The 19,749-nt window shown below is 55.0% G+C and overlaps 1 protein-coding gene across 5 annotated transcripts in view; it reads left to right on the forward strand.

The window, feature by feature from the left end:
• The window catches only part of SPG11 (SPG11 vesicle trafficking associated, spatacsin), a 30,348-nt gene that overhangs the window by 10,014 nt on the left and 585 nt on the right, over positions 1–19,749 (forward strand). For 2 of the 5 annotated variants that reach the window (XR_010029676.1, XR_010029678.1), the window contains exons 15-40: positions 776–983; positions 1,447–1,650; positions 2,332–2,438; positions 3,122–3,267; positions 3,563–3,724; positions 4,065–4,131; positions 4,586–4,751; positions 6,547–6,725; positions 7,235–7,343; positions 7,549–7,708; positions 8,436–8,663; positions 8,981–9,181; positions 9,506–9,613; positions 10,726–10,885; positions 10,992–11,206; positions 11,636–12,326; positions 13,325–13,461; positions 13,981–14,179; positions 14,848–14,985; positions 15,498–15,631; positions 15,987–16,094; positions 16,582–16,750; positions 17,341–17,429; positions 17,881–18,036; positions 18,516–18,667; positions 19,199–19,509. Coding sequence is in view for 1 of the 5 variants with exons in the window: in XM_063170047.1 (XP_063026117.1) it covers positions 776–983; positions 1,447–1,650; positions 2,332–2,438; positions 3,122–3,267; positions 3,563–3,724; positions 4,065–4,131; positions 4,586–4,751; positions 6,547–6,725; positions 7,235–7,343; positions 7,549–7,708; positions 8,436–8,663; positions 8,981–9,181; positions 9,506–9,613; positions 10,726–10,885; positions 10,992–11,206; positions 11,636–12,326; positions 13,325–13,461; positions 13,981–14,179; positions 14,848–14,985; positions 15,498–15,631; positions 15,987–16,094; positions 16,582–16,750; positions 17,341–17,429; positions 17,881–18,036; positions 18,516–18,667; positions 19,199–19,382 (4,577 nt within the window). In the remaining 4 variants the exon portion in view is untranslated. Of the gene's footprint in view, positions 1–775; positions 984–1,446; positions 1,651–2,331; positions 2,439–3,121; positions 3,268–3,562; positions 3,725–4,064; positions 4,132–4,585; positions 4,752–6,546; positions 6,726–7,234; positions 7,344–7,548; positions 7,709–8,435; positions 8,664–8,980; positions 9,182–9,505; positions 9,614–10,725; positions 10,886–10,991; positions 11,207–11,635; positions 12,327–13,324; positions 13,462–13,980; positions 14,180–14,847; positions 14,986–15,497; positions 15,632–15,986; positions 16,095–16,581; positions 16,751–17,340; positions 17,430–17,880; positions 18,037–18,515; positions 18,668–19,198; positions 19,583–19,749 lie in introns of those variants that run through there. The other 3 variants (XR_010029677.1, XR_010029679.1, XM_063170047.1) reach the window with 2 other exon arrangements.

Consider the following 19,749-nt stretch of genomic DNA (forward strand, 5'->3'; position numbering starts at 1 on the left):
CCACCCTGGTGGGGTTTCACCCCGTTCCACCCTGGTGGGGCTCACCCTGTTCCACCCTGGTGGGGCTCACCCTGTTCCACCCTGGTGGGGCTCACCCTGTTCCATCCTGCTGGGGTTTCACCCTGTTCCACCCTGGTGGGGCTCACCCTGTTCCACCCTGGTGGGGCTCACCCTGTTCCATCCTGCTGGGGTTTCACCCTGTTCCACCCTGGTGGGGCTCACCCTGTTCCATCCTGGCTCTGGGCTCCTCCTGTGGAGAGGGGTTTGGAGTCAGCTGGAAGGGACTTGCCAGGTGTGAATGCCACCCTGTGCCACCCTCTGCCACATCCTGTCCCACTCCCTGCCCTGGGGAACTGCGTCCAGCTCTGCCAACGTGAGGCTCCAAAACCTGGAACAACACCCTTGATCCCATGGCTACTGTTCATTGAAAATAGATACCTGGAGGGGCAGGACACAGGGAATGGCTCCCAGTGCCAGAGGGCAGGGAAGGATGGGATATTGGGAATTGGGAACTGTTCCCTGGGAGGGTGGGCAGCCCTGGCACAGGTGCCCAGAGCAGCTGTGGCTGCCCCTGCATCCCTGGCAGTGCCCAAGGCCAGCTTGGATGGGGTTTGGAGCCACCTGGGACAGTGGGAGGTGTCCCTGCCCAAGGAACTGGATGCTCTTTAAGGTCCCAGCCCAAACCATGGCACAGTTCTGTGTAAGAAAACACCAGCATTTCCCTCAGAAGTGTTTGTGTGTGCTGGTTCCATCCATTTGCCTTTTGGAAACGCAGAGCTCAAGAGCTGCAGTGCTGAGGTGCTCTGGATGCACGCGACAGCCCAGCATGACTGGCTGAGGATTTGTTCCTGGATTGAGGAGTCAGAGCCCAGCCAGGCTCCGTGTGGCAGCGCCGCCTGGCCCCCCCTGAGCCCTGACATCGTGGACAGGAGCACTCTGTGCAGCCCCTACATGAGACAGGACATCCTCAACAAGCTGGCCAGGTAGGGCCCCCAAGGCTTCACACTCTCTCTTCTTCCTGTGTGAAACCAAAATCAGAGATAAAATCCTTGATACATATTAGCTTTTATACTGCTCTTTTTGGAAGCAGCATGAATCCATTGATAAATGTGATTTTAGTCTCCTATTTTCAGTTATCTGCCAACAGTAAAAGCCAGGAGAGCAGGAGCACTCCTCCCTCAGCCCTTGCATGTGTCAGGGGTTATATTCCTGCTGCCCACTTTAATGCCAGGGAGGGAATGCTGAGCATTTCCCTGCTCTGGGCAGTGCCCTGCAGTAGCCACAGTGTTGTGGGGCACAGGCAGGTGGATTTTGGCACTCTGTGTTTGCCTCTGCAGGAAATTAATCCCTGGGAGGGAAAGGTCTGCTCTAATTCTGAGCTGGAAACACCCATCAGGACTTGTCAAAGAGAGCTGTGTGATCAGTGTCTGTGCTTTTTCCTGACAGAAAGGGAATTTTTGTCCCTTCTGAGCTGGAAGATTTCGAGCTGCTGCTCCAGAGGCTGTCGTGCCTGGGGGGAGTCCTGCAGAATCCTCACCCTGTTCCAAAGTACAGCTCTGCCAGTGGCCTGGACTTCCATGCTCAGTTTGTCCTGCACTGCCTGGAGCACGGCCTGCAGTACCTGCTCTACACTTACCTGGACTATTACAGGTAGGAATGCTTCCCATCCCTCAAACCCCACAAGGGATCCCAGATTTAAAGAAGGAAACACAATTTGAACAGTTGGTGGGGAGAGTTTTCCTCAGCCCTGGCAGTGTCATTCCACAGAAACTCTGGGGCAATATGTGAGATTTTAAGCTGTATTTTGAAGCTTTATTCAGATTGTCTTTAATATTAATTTGTGTGTCAGTCATGAAAGGAAACAATTGCAGCTGTAATTAGTATAATGCTGTAAGCAGTACAATCCTAGATGAGCCAAGTTAAGTTACTCTTCAGAAACTCAGAATTTACAGAATTCAGAAACTCTCTTGAGCACAAGTGTGAGCTGACTCCTGATATGTTAACAGATAAGGAAATTGCTGATTTCCACCTAATGTAGGGTTAGTTGGGGTTTGAAGGTGGTACCAGTAGTAGCTGTTGGAGCTATGTGAATGCTTCCCACTTAATGGATACTTGGCAATTAAAATTTCTGAGCTGTAACTCCAGTCTAACACTGGAATTAGCAGAGATGTAGAAGTGGACCAGAAGGAAAGCCAGTACATCATTTCCTGGCTGTTTGTCTAACCACTTGTATTTGGCACTAACACCCATGAGGTGCTCCAGTCTTTAATGCTGTGTCACAGCAGTGGTTACCAACGCTGTATTTTCACTGTGCTGCTCATTTATTTGCAGTTTAACCCCTGCAAACTGCCCTGTGCTGGGTAACAAGGAGCTGCAGGAAGCACATCCCTGGTTTGAGTTCCTGGTGCAGTGCAGAGGGGTTGCCAGCAGTCCCCGAGGTAGGAATTGCTCAGAGGGGGCTGATGTTCCTGCCCTGCCCAGGGCTGGGCACAGCTGGATTGAACCTCTGCATCCATCACCTCCTCATCTCTGAAATCTGGTGTAGTTCCTGCTGGAACTGTGCTTGCAGACCTGGAGACTGCTCAGGAGTGAGAATCACTCTGTGTGTGACCATCCTTCCCTCCAGCTCAGTTACATTGCCAACAGCTTGAGCAGAAGGAGAATTCATGGGAAAACACACATCCCATTAAAATGAAACCTTCCTCTAGTCCCTGTGGTGCATTTTGATTTCCCTGCCCTTGGATTGTGTGTTTGCTTCACTGAAAACCAATAGAGTTTGTGCCCCTAACTCCTTGCACTTTTGAAACATTTTGTCTTCTGCAGAGTCACACATCAACAAAAGACAAAACTAATCCCAAGTGAAAGCATGCTCAGTGTAGGATAAAGAATTAAACCACTGCAGTGCTAAACTGTGGGGCTCAAGCCCAGCCTGTGTGGGCAAAGCTTGCTAAACCTTGGCTTATCTTCTCTGTGTTTATAGGCAAAGTGAGGGAAACCAGTATGGACAACAAAAAGTAGAAAATTCAGCATTTTTCACAGTCAGAGGACAACTGTAACGTGTGATTGATGGTTTAACACTGGTTTTACATGGAATTAAATGTCACTTTTTTTTCCTTTTAAGATCCCAAGATGATTTTCCAGGCCAGCCTGGCCAACGCTCAGATGCTGATCCCCAGCAGCCAGGGGGGTGTGAGCAGCATCCTGCTGGAGGGCAGGACCCTGCTGGCCCTGGCCACCACAGTCTATGGGCCTGGGGGCATTGACCAGGTACTGCCTGAGCCCCTGTCCTGCTGCTGCTCTCATGGCTGTGACAGAGGAGTGTCCCCTTTGATAGAAAACTGCTGGAGCAGAGGGGGTGACCAGAGTGTCACGATCCACAGCACAGTCTCTGCAGCATCAGGTGCTGGGAACATGGCTCTGATACAACTTAAAAGCATTTTACAGGAAAGAAGATGATACTTTCTGTGTTGTCAAATTGGGGTAGATTGGGACACCCCAAAATTGGTTTGTTGCTATTTGAATGCAGTTTTCTCCTAATTATTTTTGCTTGCTTGCAATGTAGGTCCTTCAGAATGAAGATACAGAAAAACCTCTAAAGAAAGTTGATCCACAGCTGCTGAAGATGGCCTTGACCCCTTACCCCAAGCTCAAGGCTGCTCTCTTTCCCTCCTGCACTGCTCATGGGATTTTGCCTCCTGACATCTCTCTGTACCACCTCCTGCAGGTGCACAGGGTGCTTTTGGCAGGGCACCAGGACAGAGGGGTTTGTTGGCAGGGGGGGCAGGGGCTGTTTCTTTGGGATCCTGGATGTGCAGCTGAAGTTCACAGCTTCATCCTGAGCTGCTTTTTCGGGTGGTCTCTGCACCCCGTGGGTTTGCAGTGCTGGAATGTCAGAGAGGGATGTTCTCGCAGTGTTCAGTGGGCAAGGTGTTTAATAGTGCAGAAATTGCAACATTTCAATTTTATAATGTTTGTAATGGTAAGATAATTAGAAATTGAGAGTTTCAGGACAGTGATGTGAAATTCTTAAGCTGCCTCAATTAATTTTGTTTCTGATCTTTCAGTCATTAATGCCCTTTGATCCCACGAAATTGTTTGGCTGGCAGTCAACAAACACTCTGGCTGTGTCAGGTATGTCCCTTGCCAAGGCCTACATGCTTTCCTAGCCTGAGCACCTAAAGTAAATTACTTTCCAGGGGAATTGTTTGGCAGATAAATTTACTCAAAAGGCCATTTTTTTCACAAAAAAAATAGTGTAATATACTGAAATTCTGTTTTGAACTAGAATTCTAGATTTTCGCGTTAAGCTCTTCGCAGGCAGAACTTTTTCTAAATATAGAAAAATTATCTAAAGTATAAGATAGAAAAGTATCGAAATACAAGCTAGAAAACCATTGTTTTCTTTTCCAAGCAGGCTGAGGTGATAGAGCTCTGTTTTCCCAGGGAGGAGTGGGATTTCAGAGTGGTTTTGGGCGTGACCTAGAGCCCGAGGAGCGCGTTTGGCTCTCCCCCGAGGCTCTGTGGCTGAGCCCTGCTGCTGCTGTGCCCTCAGAGTGTCCCTGACAGTGCTGCTCTGTGTCCCCAGATGCCTGGAGCCAGCTGCCCCACTTCTCCAGCCCCGGGCTGGTGAGCAGGCACGCCGTGCAGGAGAGGCTGCATTTCCTGTTCTACCTGCGCCACGGCCGGCCCGCCTTCGCCTTCGGCACCTTCCTGGGCCAGCAGCTGGCCAGGAGCAAAGCCCCCAGGCTGCTGTGAGTGTGCCCAGCAGGGCAGGGAGCCCCTGCATCCTCCCCTGCAGCACAGGGAGCCCCTGCATCCTCCCCTGCAGCACAGGGAGCCCCTGCATCCTCCCCAGCAGGGCAGGGAGCCCCTGCATCCTCCCCTGCAGCACAGGGAGCCCCTGCATCCTCCCCTGCAGGGCAGGGAGCCCCTGCATCCTCCCCTGCAGGGCAGGGAGCCCCTGCATCCTCCCCAGCAGGGCAGGGAGCCCCTGCATCCTCCCCAGCAGGGCAGGGAGCCCCTGCATCCTCCCCTGCAGCCCAGGGAGCCCCTGCATCCTCCCCTGCAGGGCAGGGAGCCCCTGCATCCTCCCCTGCAGCCCAGGGAGCCCCTGCATCCTCCCCTGCAGCCCAGGGAGCCCCTGCATCCTCCCCTGCAGGGCAGGGAGCCCCTGCATCCTCCCCTGCAGCCCAGGGAGCCCCTGCATCCTCCCCAGCAGCACAGGGAGCCCCTGCATCCTCCCCAGCAGGGCAGGGAGCCCCTGCATCCTCCCCTGCAGCACAGGGAGCCCCTGCATCCTCCCCTGCAGGGCAGGGAGCCCCTGCATCCTCCCCTGCAGGGCAGGGAGCCCCTGCATCCTCCCCAGCAGGGCAGGGAGCCCCTGCATCCTCCCCTGCAGCCCAGGGAGCCCCTGCATCCTCCCCTGCAGCCCAGGGAGCCCCTGCATCCTCCCCTGCAGCCCAGGGAGCCCCTGCATCCTCCCCTGCAGGGCAGGGAGCCCCTGCATCCTCCCCTGCAGCCCAGGGAGCCCCTGCATCCTCCCCTGCAGCACAGGGAGCCCCTGCATCCTCCCCTGCAGCACAGGGAGCCCCTGCATCCTCCCCTGCAGGGAACTGGGGGGTCCCTAGGGTTAGAAATCAGATAGTGCTGAAAGGAGGCGAGCTTGGTTTGGAGTTACCTCAAGAAATCCGCACAAGGGAAGTGAGGAAAAGATCCCTAGTTTGATCAAACATGGGTGGGCTCTTCTTTTAGGAAATTGAGCCTCTAGTTGAGTTTGTAGGAGCGTGATGCCCCTTTTCTGTGACATTTCCTAGTGGTGATACTTCTTCAGTTTAGCTAGTAAGGCAAGAAATGCACTGGGGGTTGATGGAATTAAATGTCCTGGCTGAAGCTTCGAAATCAGGTGTTCAGTCAACTGACACATCTTGCTTGAATACTGAAATTTGCTGTTTAGTGTGGGAATTAGAACAAATCACTTTGTTTCTGTCTGGTTTGTGTATTAGTCACTGTTTGTTTCTCTCCATCATTTCCACACAGATTGGTTTCTCTTGTGTAAACAGGTAAAACTGGGGCAAAAAGGGAAACACATTAATGTGAAGTGATGGTTTAACAGACAGTCAGGGATGCAGGGTTATTGCAGTGACTGCTGTGGGAAAACCCTTTGGGTGCATTTTTCTCTTAGCACCATCTGCAGGTCAGACTCAGGTTCCTGGTGCTGCAGTGGGCTGCAGACTCTGCAAGGGCTCTTTCTGCCTTTCTCAGCTGCTGAGGGGGTGTTTGTTAATTATAACACAGATTCCACTACCTTTGGTTTTGATAAAGGTACGGAATTGCAAACTGTGCTTGTCACGTGTGAGCCTTCATTCTCATCCCCACGTTTTTCACCAATACGAAACTTTAGGCTCGCAGTTACCTCTGGTGCTGCTGGCTCAGAGTTGGGCAAACCCCGCGGTGCCTGTTTGCCTGGGAGGGGGTTTGGGGGGTGTCTGGGGAAGGGAGGCAGGCTCCCCTCGCCCGGGGGGTGCCAGCTGTGTGTGCCCCTTGCAGGATGCAGCAGGCGGCTCGCGAGGCCCAGCTGCTGGCTCTGAGCTGCTTCGGTGTCCCCTCGGTGGCTGCGGCCTGCGTGTGCTTCCTGGAGCTGCTGGGCCAGGACAGCCTGGGGCTGCGGGTGGCCCTCAGGGCTGCCGGCCTCATCTCCAGCCACAGCCCCACCAGGGACTCGCTGGGTAAGGCCGTGCCTGTCTGCCCTGCGTGGGTGCCTGGGGAGGGGAGGGAGGGTGCAGGGTGCTGCCTGGGGCTCAGCACTGCTCTAAAAGCATGGAAGAGCTTTTTGTTGTTTTGTTCCTTTGTTGCTTTACTCGTTCTGAAAGGTGCATTTTGATCCTGTAGTGCCAAATAAGGCAGGAGGGCTGATATAGGCTGTATCAGGATCTAACAGGCACTGTCCAGCAGCTGCCTGAGACTGATATCAGTGAGGCTCAGCTGTAATAATATTACAGGGAGTTAAACAAAGTCCATTGCCAAACCTCCTCTCTCCTTCCTGTCATATACCTGCAGGGAGATCAGGTGTTAAAAGCTGTAGGGAAATTCAACTTATCCTAGAAATAACTTGAGAAAGTTGAACTTCTAACTTCAGGGCCACAGGTATCTGCTTTCCCAGCTAGGGAGCTGCTCCTGAAAGTGCTGCCCTGGCTCTGGTCCCAATAGCACCTCAGGAATGTGTTCTTTTAACCAGTGGAGAAGTTAACCAGGTTGGCTGATGGTGACAAGGCAGCAGCAGCAGCAGTTCTGACCTCCTTGGAAGAGGCCTTCTGGGATAACATTGAGCAGCAAGGCATAAAGAGGTGAGAGCAGCGTGGTGTGAGGGCTTACCTGGGCAGTGAGGCTGAGCGCTGCATTCTGCTGTCTGCGTGTCAGATAGCACCAGGGAGGGCAGCCCGGGACAGTGAGCTGGTGCAGGGATTCCTGGTGCAGTGTGCAGGCAGCCCCAGGGTCCCCTCGGAGCCGAGCTCTGCTGCCAGCGCTGCAGCTCTCTGCATTTCTCTGCAGGACATCCAGTGAGTGCAGCAGGCAGTGGTCCCTGGTCGTGCAGTTCTGCAAGCTGCACAGCCTGGAGCTGAGCACGTCCTTCCTGAGGGAATGTGCCAAAGCCAACGAGTGGCTGCAGTTCCTGATCCAGAGCCAGCTGCACGGCCACCAGCCCGCCCAGGTGAGCTCCCCGTGCTCTAAACTGGGTCCTGAAGCCAGGGAATGCCCCAGTGTGCAGGCAGCAGGAGCCTCAGCAGTGCTGGGGCTTGGTTCTCTTGGGATCTCCATACCCTGGGGCTGTGGGAGCCCTTCTCTTGTAAATTTAATTGAAACTCAAGTAGTTACTGCTTTTTTTTTTAATTGGAGACTTGCCAGATGTTCCGTGTAAGTTATAATAAAGCCACTCATCTGTCCTTTCAAAACTCAAATTGATTTTTTAGTAAAGATACTTAAACTTTTGAGAATCCAAATTTTCCGTCTTTGGTTCCGAATGTGATTTAAAAATGAATAAAACACTCCAATAAAAGCAATTGGGAGAAGTCATGTGAGGAAGCTAAGTGGGAAATTCCAGGTAAGATGGTGCTTGGCAGGGCAGGATTTTAACTTGGATCTGCCTGTTGTTTTGGAGAATCTATAACTCCACAAAAGCACCCGAGTAGGCTCTTTTCAGCTCTGTTGCTGCACTACAGGAGAGAGCAGAGCTGAGGCTCCCTAGGAGACGTTTGAGCTCTGTGGAAAAGGATGAGCTCTCATTACAATAATTCACACCCACAGAACCCCTTTTCCTCTCCAGGCCTCCAAAGCTGTTCTAAAACTGAATTTGGGGAGTGTTTAGTCTCTGTGTGTTCAGTGCCTCCATCCTGCCCTGTGTTGTGTGGCCTCACGAGGTTCTGCGCTGTTCCCCGCAGGTCATTGCCCTGCTGCAGGATTTCCCTGCCGCGCTCCAGGATCACCTGCAGCTGGCCCTGGGGAGGCTGCTGGCACCCGGGGCCGGCGCTGCTGCCAGGGCCCGTGCAGGGAGCCTGTTCCACACCCTGCTGCAGTGCCAGGAGCAGCCCAGCCCCTGCGGCTTCCTGCTGGCCCAGGGGCTCAGGGCACGGGCGCCCGTCCTCAGCGTGCTGGCAGCCTGCTGCCCCGTGAGTCTGCAGTTCTGTGGGGATGGGTGGTGGCACTGCTGGCTCTGCCCCGGGGCTGTGCCAGGCTCTGCTGCCCTGTGAGTCTGCACTGCTGGGCATTTGGGGGTGGGTGGTGGCACAGCTGGCTGTGCCAGGCTCTGCTGCCCTGTGAGTCTGCCCTGCTGGGCATTTGGGGGTGGGTGGTGGCACAGCTGGCTCTGCCCCAGGGCTGTCTGCAGTGACATCACTGCTGCTCCTGCGTTTCTGTGATGCTGTGCCCACCATGCCCCCCTTCCAGCAGGAGGGGAGGTGCAAACCCCTCCTTTTGGCATTTCCAGGGTGCCAGCCTCATCTCCTGCCTCTGCGTGTGGATGATCACTTCTGTGGATGATGCCACCAGGGCTGAGGCCACTGCCCACACGCAGGGCAGGGCAGAGGGTCCCCAGTGGGACCTGCAGGACCTTGCTGTCATCTGGAAAGTCTTCCTGAGGAAGCAGAAGAGTAAAACACTTCTGAATGGCTTCCAGCTCTTTTTAAAGGTGAGGGGATGTGGTTTCAGGGGTGTATTTGATGTGTCTCACCCTTCTGGGCCTGTAAATCCCCCTCTGTCTTGCTTTGTGCCAAGGATAACCTGGCTATCCACTAAAATTCCCAGTCAAAGTGGAAATTTTCCAATTATCACAGATTTTTAGATCCTACATCAACCTTGCATGCAATTTTAATAAATTAAAGCTTCATTGTTCTGCTGGTGAGGGGGACAAATTCTGCATTCATTGAATGAAATAATAGATTATTTTTAAAAGTATGATTTATTTATTGGGTACTTCTGGGAATTTATTATGATCTGGTTTTGTGTCTTAAAGGATTCCCCTTTGCTGCACATCCTGGAGATGTATGAACTCTGCATGAACTGTAAGAAGTACAACGAGGCTAAAACCAAACTGGACAAATTTCAGGAAAGCCTCACAAACGTAAGGAAATCAATTTTCTCTGAATGTCATTGCTGGGATTGGGCAGCTGGGCCAAGAGGAGCAGTGTGTGCAAACACTCTGTCTCTCAATGCAGATGCTTTAACAATTCTTCCCTTTCCATCCCAGTTTCTGTTTCCCTGCTGACATTATTCCCTGCCATTCATGGTATTCTTTCTTGGACACTGGGCTCAGGCAGCTCAGTTCCCTTCCCCAGCAGTGCCAGGGCTGTTTGTGTAACAATTAATTGTACCTGGTCCTTGCCCTGCTCAGCCCTCCCGCCTCCCCCTGGCTCTGAGCAGCACCTGCAGCGCCATGTCCCAGCTCAGCTCAGCACCCCTTGGGGCTGGCAGCGCCCCGTGCCCTGAGCAGGGGCACAGCTGCTGCCCCTTCCCTCCCCCAGGAGCCCAGGAAAGGCCCCCCTGATCCTGAACCCCTTGGCTGGGGGCTGCAGGGGCAATGCCCCCCCTGACCCTGAACCCCTTGTTTTGTTTCCCCAGCCGGGGGCTGCAGGGGCAATGCCCCCCCCCGATCCTGAACCCCTTGGCTGGGGGCTGCAGGGGCAGCGGCCCCCCCAGTGCCTGACCCTGAACCCCTTGGCTGGGGGCTGCAGGGGGAGCGGCCCCCCAATCCTGAACCCCTTGTTTTGTTTCCCCAGCCGGGGGCTGCAGGGGGAGCAGGCCCCCCTGACCCTGAACCCCTTGTTTTGTTTCCCCAGCCGGGGGCTGCAGGGGCAATGCTCCCCCCAATCCTGAACCCCTTGTTTTGTTTCCCCAGCCGGGGGCTGCAGGGGGAGCGGCCCCCCAATCCTGAACCCCTTGTTTTGTTTCCCAGCCGGGGGCTGCAGGGGGAGCAGCCCCCCTGACCCTGAACCCCTTGTTTTGTTTCCCCAGCCGGGGGCTGCAGGGGCAATGCCCCCCCTGACCCTGAACCCCTTGGCTGGGGGCTGCAGGGGCAATGCCCCCCCCAATCCTGAACCCCTTGTTTTGTTTCCCCAGCCGGGGGCTGCAGGGGCAATGCCCCCCCAATCCTGAACCCCTTGTTTTGTTTCCCCAGCCGGGGGCTGCAGGGGCAATGCCCCCCCCAATCCTGAACCCCTTGTTTTGTTTCCCCAGCCGGGGGCTGCAGGGGGAGCAGGCCCCGCGGTGCCGCTGCCGTGGCTGCGCTCGCAGGCGCTGTTCCTCCTGGAGCTGATGCTGCAGCAGTGCCGCACCGACTACGAGCTGGGCAAGCTCCTGCAGCTCCTGGCTGCGGCAGAGAGCCTGCTGCCGGACGGTGAGCGCAGCCCGAGCCCCAGCCCCGGCAGGGCCGGCTCCCGAGGGAGCCCCGGCCTGCCCTGGGCCGCAGCCCCGGCTCTGCTGAGCTCGGTTCTCTCTGCCAGGCCCCCACCTGAGGAGGCTCCGTGCCCTCAGCGAGGCCCTGAGGGACTCCTCCATCCCCATCAGCCGCTCCCTCCTGACGCCCTGCAGCCTGGAGGCCTTCCAGGGGCAGTGCAGCTCCATCCTGGAGCAGCTGCAGGAGAAGGGAATGTTCAGCCTGGCTCGGGAGGTGGCGGCCCTGGCTGAGCTGCCCGTGGACAGCGTGGTCATACACGAGGTACAGTGCGCGTGGTGGCAGTCACCTCTTCCTGCTGCTGCCAGGATGGAGGATGCAACTTCTCAGCCTTCCTGAAACATTAATTTTTTTGTTAAGTAATTTTTTACTTTAAATGCAAGTGCACCCAACACACAGGCTGTAAGTGCTGAGCTGCAGAGTCCTCATTCTACAGCTACAGCTGTCCTCATTCTCTTCCTGGTTTTATTTGTTTGCGATCAGTTTTATTTGGGGATGGAAATAGATGGGTTTGTCCATCAGGGAGTGTAAAGAGATGATCTTTAAGACCCCTTCCAACTCAAATCAGTTCTGTGACTGGTTGCATGTTAGGGCACTTCCCTAAATCCAGTATTTCTGTGCTGCCCATCCTGTGTGAGCTGGAGTTTTCTTTCTTGGAATGACCATTGTGATGAACCTCTGTGGATTTTACAGGTTCTGAGGGATCTACATCATTTAAGAGAGAGTGGCCAGTGGCATCAGAGCCAGAGCAGAGCGGAGTTCTGGCAGAAGTGCAACGACACCTTCAGTAGACGTGGCATCTGCAGCCGAGCCGCAGCACAGTTCTTCCTGCGGCAGGCTGACAGCGTGTGGGAGCCCTCGGGGCAGGAGAGGACAGCCAGCCTGATGGAGAGGCAGCTGCTGCTCACGCTGGCCGGGCACTGGCTGGCCAAGGAGCCCGGGGTGGCCGTGCAGGAGCTGCAGGAGGTGGAGAAGCAGCTGTGGCAGTGCCGCGTGGCACAGCGGGCGCTGCTGCCCGAGGGCTCGCGGCCGTGCCCCGGGGCACAGTGCTTGGGCACGCTGGCTCAGCAGTTCTCCTTTGCCAGGCTGGCGGCCCTGGAGGCGGCCGAGCCCCGCGGGCTGCGGGCGCTGCCGGCCCGGGAGGCACCGGGGGCGGCACCGGGGGCCGCGGAGCGGGCGGCGCTGGGGACCCTGCTGGGCACCCTGCTGGAGCAGGGCAGCGTGCACGAGGCCGCCCGCGTGTGCCGCTACTTCCAGCTGTGGCACCGCGACGTGGCCCTGGTGCTGCTCTGCAGGGCCCTGGCCCTGGGCGAGGCGGGGCTGGAGCAGCTGCAGCCCGAGGTGCAGAGCCTGCTGTCGGCCGAGGCCAGCGCGGAGCCGGGCGGTGAGTGACTGCTGAGCCCTGTCTGCCCTCCCTGCTGCTCCCCTCAGCTCTGCAGGAGCATCTCCTGCTGCCTCCTGTGCCTGCACCTCCCCTCAGCTCTGCAGGACCTCAGCTCCTCCTGTCCCTGCAGCTCCCCTCAGCTCTGCAGGACCTCAGCTCCTCCTGTCCCTGCAGCTCCCCTCAGCTCTGCGGACACTCAGCTCCTCCTGCCTCCTGTCCTGCAGCTCCCCTCAGCTCTGCAGAAACATCTCCTGCTGCCTCCTGTCCTGCAGCTCCCCTCAGCTCTGCAGACACTCAGCTCCCCCTGCCCTCTCTCCCTGCTGCAGAGCTGCTCCTCTGAGGGCACTCTGTGGCCTTGCCATGCACGTGTCCCTGTGTGCTCCTGGCAGTGTTTTCTGTGTACAGTTTCCATCAATCCTGAACCCTTCATTTGTCATAGCTCTCAGTTCTGGCCCAGTAAGCAGCACTGTGCTTTATCCCTCTAATTCTAACACTCCACTAATTTTTTTCCTGTAGCTGAATCAAGGAAATGCCTTAGTTAATGCATTTTCCTGACACCTTTGTGCATTATGAAGGGTTTGGTGTTTCTTGTTTAGTAGCAAGGCTAAGGCTGAGAATGTTTATCTGTAAAGTTCTCTGCATGTCTGTGAAGTCTGAGTGAGCAAGTTTCAGCTGGAACATCCCTTTCTAATACTGATGTGTAAAGCTGAATAGATTCAGAAAAGCATAAATGAATCCTAACCCATCAGGAAGGCTGCAGAACCCTTACTTAATCTTATGCTTAGAAATTTTGTATATGAGATCTTATCAAGGATATTTGAGTTCTGTTGCGTTGTTTGTACCCTGAAACAAGTGTGAGATTTGAAAAATGACAAGAGCTCAGTTTTCAGAGTCTGAGGAAGTGTTACAGAATTGCTGCAGGTTTTGGGAGCCTTGCCCAGGTGTAAGGGAGTTGTCTGCCTTTATGAGATAGGAATTGATGTTTTTTTTGTTTCCAGCATCCAGCCTGGAGGACTGGACCCCTCTGGGGTGTGGGGATGATGCCGTGGTGGCGGCACTGAAGGCCCTGGCAGAGGCATGTGTCCATGGCAGGGGTTACTGCAGGCAGGTCCTGTGCCTCTACGAGCTCTCCAAGGTAAGCCAGGGGCCAGGGCCTTGGGCCAGCCCTGCTGGGGCTGGGCAGGACAGGGTGAGGGGGTGAAGGTCTCAGCAGGAGCTGCAGAGGGTGGAATTCCAGCTCTTTGTGTGGGAAAAGGGCAGAGGCTTCCTGGGCGTGAGGTGCTGAGCTGAGCTTGAGCACAGCTGATCCAATTCCAGCTCCAGGTGATGCAGTCCCACCCTCCCAGGTTGCTCTCCTCAGTTCCCTGTTGCTTGCACTTTTCGGGCTTGAAGATTTAATGCTGTCCTTGGTTCTGGGGCTGGAAAAGGACTGTTTGGTGTGACTGAGCTGTGAGGAGAACTGCTAATGCTTTATATGAAGTTCAGTTATACATCAGTGCAGTACGGAATCTGGAAAATAGGAAAGCTGAAACTTAAGGAATCACCTGGGGTTAAGGGGAGGTGCCGTGGGTGGGGATGCCCTGATGGATTTTGTGCTGCTCCTTCGCAGAGGGGCTGTGGGTTAAGGATGCCCTGATGGGCTTTGTGTCCCCAGGAGCTGAGCTGCTCCTTCGCGGAGGTGTCGGCGCGGGAGCCTCGCGAGGTGCTCGGGGCCATCCTGGCGCGGCGGGGGCCGGACCGGGGCCGCAGGGCCCAGGCCTTCATCGCCTGCCAGGGGCTGCCCCCTGCCACCGTGGCACCGCTGCTGGCACAGCAGATCACCCACGAGCTGCTGGCCTCCGCCCAGGGAAAAGGTGGGCACAGGGGAAACGTGGGGACACACCTGGGCTGTGCTGGGGTTTGGTCTCTGCACAGGGAACACACCTGGGCTGTGCTGGGGTTTGGTCTCTGCACAGGGAGCACACCTGGGCTGTGCTGGGGTTTGGTCTCTGGGGGCATTTGTGTGTCCCAAAGCAGCCCCTGCACTCTGTCCCCGAGGGCTCAGCTTTGCTCTGTGTGCATTGTCTGCCTTGTGTGAAGTTCTGTACAAATGTTCATTTGTAATTATTCCTATGCCCAGTGTGGTGTTGCAGTAGCTAAGGTTGCATTTTTGTGGACATAATTTTTTAAAAAGGATTTTTAACCTTGCTGCCCCACATAATCTGATTTGCAAATATCATGTGCATTTCCCTGTGTGAAGCATGACAACAGGTTCTCCCCTTCCTTTTTTCCTTTGGGAAATGAGGGCAGCTGTATGGTTGTCCACTAGGATTTTGTTGGGTTGAACTGGCAAAAAAGTACTTTGTGATTGTTATTAAGCAGTAACACCCTAAGTGTCTTTAGGGTTGTAGTCCCACGTCCTTAGTCAGTCTGGAAGATACCAGATTGGTTTGTTTGGGGTTTGTTAATTAATGATAAGAAATAACAGGAGTTCTCTCGTGCACAATCAGCAGTGGTGACAGAATTCTCTCTCTGGCCACAGGGCAGAAGCAGGCTTGGAACCCTGCAGTGGAGAGCCAGGAGCTCCTGCAGCTTGCCAAGCTGTGCCAGGATCACACCTTGGTTGGGATGAAGTTGCTGGAAAAAATCTCCTCAGTCCCCTGTGGGGAGTTGTCGTGCAGTGAGTAAATGGCAAATCCTGCCTGGTGTAACCTGTGTGTAACTAATGTGGAATTGTTGGTTCAACTCACAGCTCAAAGGAGAGGCTCTGCTGCTGATCTCAAATGTGATACTCAGTTGGTAGGGCTGAGGATGTGCACAGTAGATAGGGGTGTTGCTTAAGGGTTTATTTTCCAAAAAAAATTCAGATTTTTGTGCTAAGCAAGAAGTGGGAAATGCAGGGAGTGACCTGAACTGTTGTGGTGGTTTGTTACAGAAGGGGCATTGTGACTTTGTTCATTTTACCACAGTTACAAACTGAATGTTTCAAACCCAAATGGAAAACTCGTGCCCTTCCTTTCCCAGTGCAGGGCTGGCAGGCAGGGCAGTGATGATGTGTCACACATTTGTCAGCCTTGGCTGGGGCAGGCTGCAGCTTCTGTGCTTGTGTGTTCTGTGTTTTCTGGAGAGAGGCAACAATTCACGATTTCCTCAGCCCTTGAACCGAAGTGCCAGAACCCTTCTGCTCCTCAGTTACAGAGCTGCTGATCCTGGCCCACAGCCTCTTCAGCCTGACGTGTCACATGGAGGGCATCACTCGGGTGCTGCAGGCAGCTCGGCTGCTCACCGAGGAGCACCTGGCTCCCAGGGAGGAGTACAGGCTGCTGGTGAGTGTTCCTGGGGCTGGGGCTGTTCCAGGGCTGGCTGGGCCTGTCCTGGCCGTGCCTGCCCAGTGGTGATTCAGCTGCTGGGGAAATGTGCTGCTCTGTGGCACTGGGCATCTTGAATTGCTGCCTTGAAGGATCTCCTGGAGCCTGGGACGTGCCCAGTGGAATGGTGTCAGTGCTGAAAGCTTCACAGCCTATTTTTATGAGATAAAATGATGCCCTTTGAGCTCACAGCTGCAGTTTGGGCTGGTGTAGGAGTACCCCCGTGGCTCCAGGGGCACACGTGCAGCCAGGGCTGCCCTGGGAGGGGATTGTTCACTGCCCTGGAGCTGCTCAGCTGCCCTGGTGTCCCCAGGTGCGCCTGCTGACGGGCATTGGCAGGTACAATGAGATGACCTACATCTTTGAGCTGCTGCACCAGAAACACTACTTCGAGGTGCTCATGAGGAAGAAGCTGGACCCGGTACGTGAGGGGCAAACGTGCAGGGAATTTACACCCAGTTTACACAGACTGAAATTGTCTGGGCATTTTACTTCCTGAGTAAAATTTACTTATTGAATTGAGAGTCAGGTTTCATAGAAATAAGTTATTGCTGGGATTTAGTCTTATTTTAGTTGAACCATTATTTCCTAATTAGTTCAGTGCTACAACGACAGCAGCGTTGAAACTTAAAACTTGGCACTGTCAGAGTTTTAAGATCCTGCTTTGCTTTTATTTGCAGTTAAAGTTTCATGGGGGTTTTAAAAATCACAGATGCTCATAGGTTTGTTTTAAGTAAGCCACAAAGAAATGTCACATGTTGACATTGGTACACAAAGAAGCACCCGGGTGCTGATTTTCATGCCCGGCTGAGCGCGGGTGGGGGGCTGCTGTTGGGGTTTGGGTCCCTTTGGGGACAGGGTGGTCTGTGGGTGCCCAGGGCTGTGCTGAGGGTGCCCTCTGTGCCCAGAGCGGGACGCTGAAGGCGGCACTGCTGGACTACACCAAGCGCTGCCGGCCCGGCGACAGCGAGAAGCACAACATGATCGCGCTGTGCTTCAGCATGTGCAGGGAGATCGGCCAGAACCACGAGGCTGCCGCCTGCACCCAGCTCAAACTCATCGAGTGCCGGCCCTGGGGTGAGCGGGGACGGACGCACGGGGCGGGCCTGGGGTCCCGAGCAGCCCTGGAGCTGCTGCTGATGGGAGGCTCCTGCCCTGAGCAGCTCCCGGGTGTGCGCAGAGGGCCTGACACTCAGGGCTCTTCCCTGGTGTAATGTTCCCGTGGAGTGGGTACAGACACAGCCAGGTTCCCCTCAGCCCACAGCATGTGACACGGGGGCCTTGCAGGGTTTGTGTCTGAGTGTGGCACCCACAGGGTGAGCTCTGCAGCGTGGGCAGCCAGTGCTGCGAGAGCAGCGACACCAGGAGCTGTGCCAAGGGATTTCTGAGTGGCTCTGGCAGTGGTCAGTGCTGGCATCTGCCACAAATGTGTGGCTGGGCTTTCTTTCCAGCCTCCAATCACTCAATCAGGCTCCAGCAAAGCTTTGATCCATTAACTGAACAGGCACTGTGTTCCTTCCCGCTTTTTTAATACATAAATTGTGGTTTAGTTTGTTGGTGCTTTATGAGACAACACCAGGGATAGACTTGGCACTGGGAGGGAGTTTTAAAAGTAACTTTGTCACCTACATAAATAATTGGTTATTCCTTCTTTTTTCCTGTTTCAGAGGAGTCTCTTCAGGATGTTCCAAATTTAAAGAAGCTGCTGCTGAAAGCTGTGACTCTCTTCATTGATGCAGCAGAGAGTTACTCCAAGGTACAGTGAGATGGAATGGAATGATTTGTGGAGCACGTGAGGAGTGGGCTGGGCTGGGAGAACACACCGAGCTGCCCTGGGGAGGGTGTGCAGGGCCCAGTGCAGAAGGGATCTGTGCCTCTGCAGCCCCCTGGCACCAGCAGCATGGCTGTATTAGAGTGTGCTGTGCTGGCCCCTGCTCAGGCTTTAACAAACCCTGAGTTACAGGTGTGTTCCCCACTGTCAGGGCAGGGACCATGAGCTTAATGAGCAAGGTAGAACAATTACAGCGTTTAAACCCAAGCGTAATTACGGTGCAAGTATTTGTGGGAATGAAGCTTTGTTTAATGCCGATGGAGTACGGTGAATGTGAAGCTGCAGTGCTCTGTCACTGCTTCAGGCCCTGCAGGGCCCTGAGCTCTCTCAGGGATGCTCCCAGGCTCCCTGGAAGCTCTCAGCTGCTCTGTTGCAGGACTCGTGCGTGCGGCAGGCGCTGCGCTGCCGCCGCCAGACGCGGCTCATCACGCTGCAGCTGCACTTCCTGGGCTCAGGGCAGAGCACCAGGATCATCAACCTGGGCAGGCAGGAGCTGCCAGGAGCCATCCTGGCCTTGCCCAGGTTCTACCAGGTGAGCTGGGCTCCCTCGGGGTCCTCTGTCAGGAATGACTTGGGCGCTGCAGTGCCCGAGTGCTCAGCTCCTTCTCCTGGCCTCAGGGCCTGTGGCTGTTACCCCAGCCTTACATCCTGTGGGATGGAGGGACAGGACACAGGGAATGGCTTCCTGAGGGGCTTGGATGGGATAATGGGAGAGAATTGTTCCTGGCAGGGTGGGCAGGCCCTGGCACAGGGTGCCCAGAGCAGCTGGGGCTGCCCCTGGATCCCTGGCAGTGCCCAAGGCCAGGCTGGATGGGGCTTGGGGCAGTCTGGGATGGTGGAAGGTGTCCCTGTTTAGCGGCTGAGGAAGGTTGTTCACAGTGCTTTGTTCCCTGTATTTCTCTGCCGTATTTGTTACCCCATATTTCACAGCAGCAAGGGCTGGGTTGAACAGAGGCTCCCCAGTCCCAAGTTCTCTGTGCCATCCCCCTCGTGTCCCTGCTCTCCCTGCAGGCAGCCATCGTGGCCGAGGCCTATGAGTTCCTGCCGGACTGGGCTGAGGTTCTGTTCCAGCAGGTGATCGCCAGGGGGGACTTTGTGTACCTGGAGGAGTTCCGGCAGCAGCGGCCGCTGCGGCCCGGCCTCTTCGAGGAGGTGGCCAAGAAGTGAGTGAGGCTCTGCAGCTCTGCCTGCACAGGGCCCCTGACAGGGGGGAAAGGGGTAAACTGTCCAACTGTTACGGATTTGAGATAGAATTCCAGAGCGGTTTGGGTGGGAAGGGACCTTAAAGCCCATCCAATGCCATGGCAGGAACACCTTCCACTGTCCCAGGTGCTTCAAGCCCCAATGTCCAGCCTGGCCTTGGGCATTCCAGGGATCCAGGCACTGCCTCAGCTGCTCTGGGCACCTGTGCCAGGGCCTGCCCACCCTGCCAGGGAAGGATTTGTTGGTAGGCTTGGTTCCTGGCACAGCATGGAAGTCACTCTGATCCAGCCTCGTCCTTGAGCTGGACAAGGAGGGAGCTCAGGGCTGGGCAGAGCAAATCCCTAAAATGAATCAGAGCAGGTAAACAACCAGGAGATTCAAGTGTAGGTGTTGAGTACGACCTCCTGTTGAAATGTCACTCTTGCAGGCCCAGAGCAATTCTCAGGGGCCTGGGGAGGTTCTGTGTGTCAGTCCATGTGCAATTGTTGCAGGGTCAAACAGCAGCACCCTCCTGCTGATGCTGCCCTGAGGAACCTGAAGCGGTTCCTCACCCACTGTGAGGACATCTACACCTACTACAGGCTGGCCTACGACCACAAGTTCTATGACGTGGTGAACTCCCTGCTGAAGGACCCTCAGACTGGCTGCTGCCTCAACGACCTCTTATCCAACTGAACTGCAGCTGAATCCCAGCCCGGAGCACAGGCTGCAGCTCACTGCTGATTTACACTGATTTTATCCATGGCCTGCTCACAGGGCTCTGCTGCTCTGTAAAAATTACTCCAGAAAACTGCACAAGGTTGTAAGTAGTTAAATGCTGACTGTGTTAACCTAAAATTGTGTTTTGTATAATAAATCTTATTGTTTATAAATTACTTGAGTCACCAGCAAACACTGACTAGCCCAGGTGGGGGTGAAGCAGAGATCCAGCAGCCCTTTAAATCAGGGGCAGGGGGGAGGCTGAAACGTGTGCAGAATGGCCAGGCAACGGGGGTGGAATGAGCAGAATCACTGCAGGTTTCAGGTACCCAATAGACTAATG

This window comes from Melospiza melodia, chromosome 15 (assembly GCF_035770615.1).
Source record: "Melospiza melodia melodia isolate bMelMel2 chromosome 15, bMelMel2.pri, whole genome shotgun sequence".
Classification (NCBI taxonomy): domain Eukaryota; kingdom Metazoa; phylum Chordata; class Aves; order Passeriformes; family Passerellidae; genus Melospiza; species Melospiza melodia.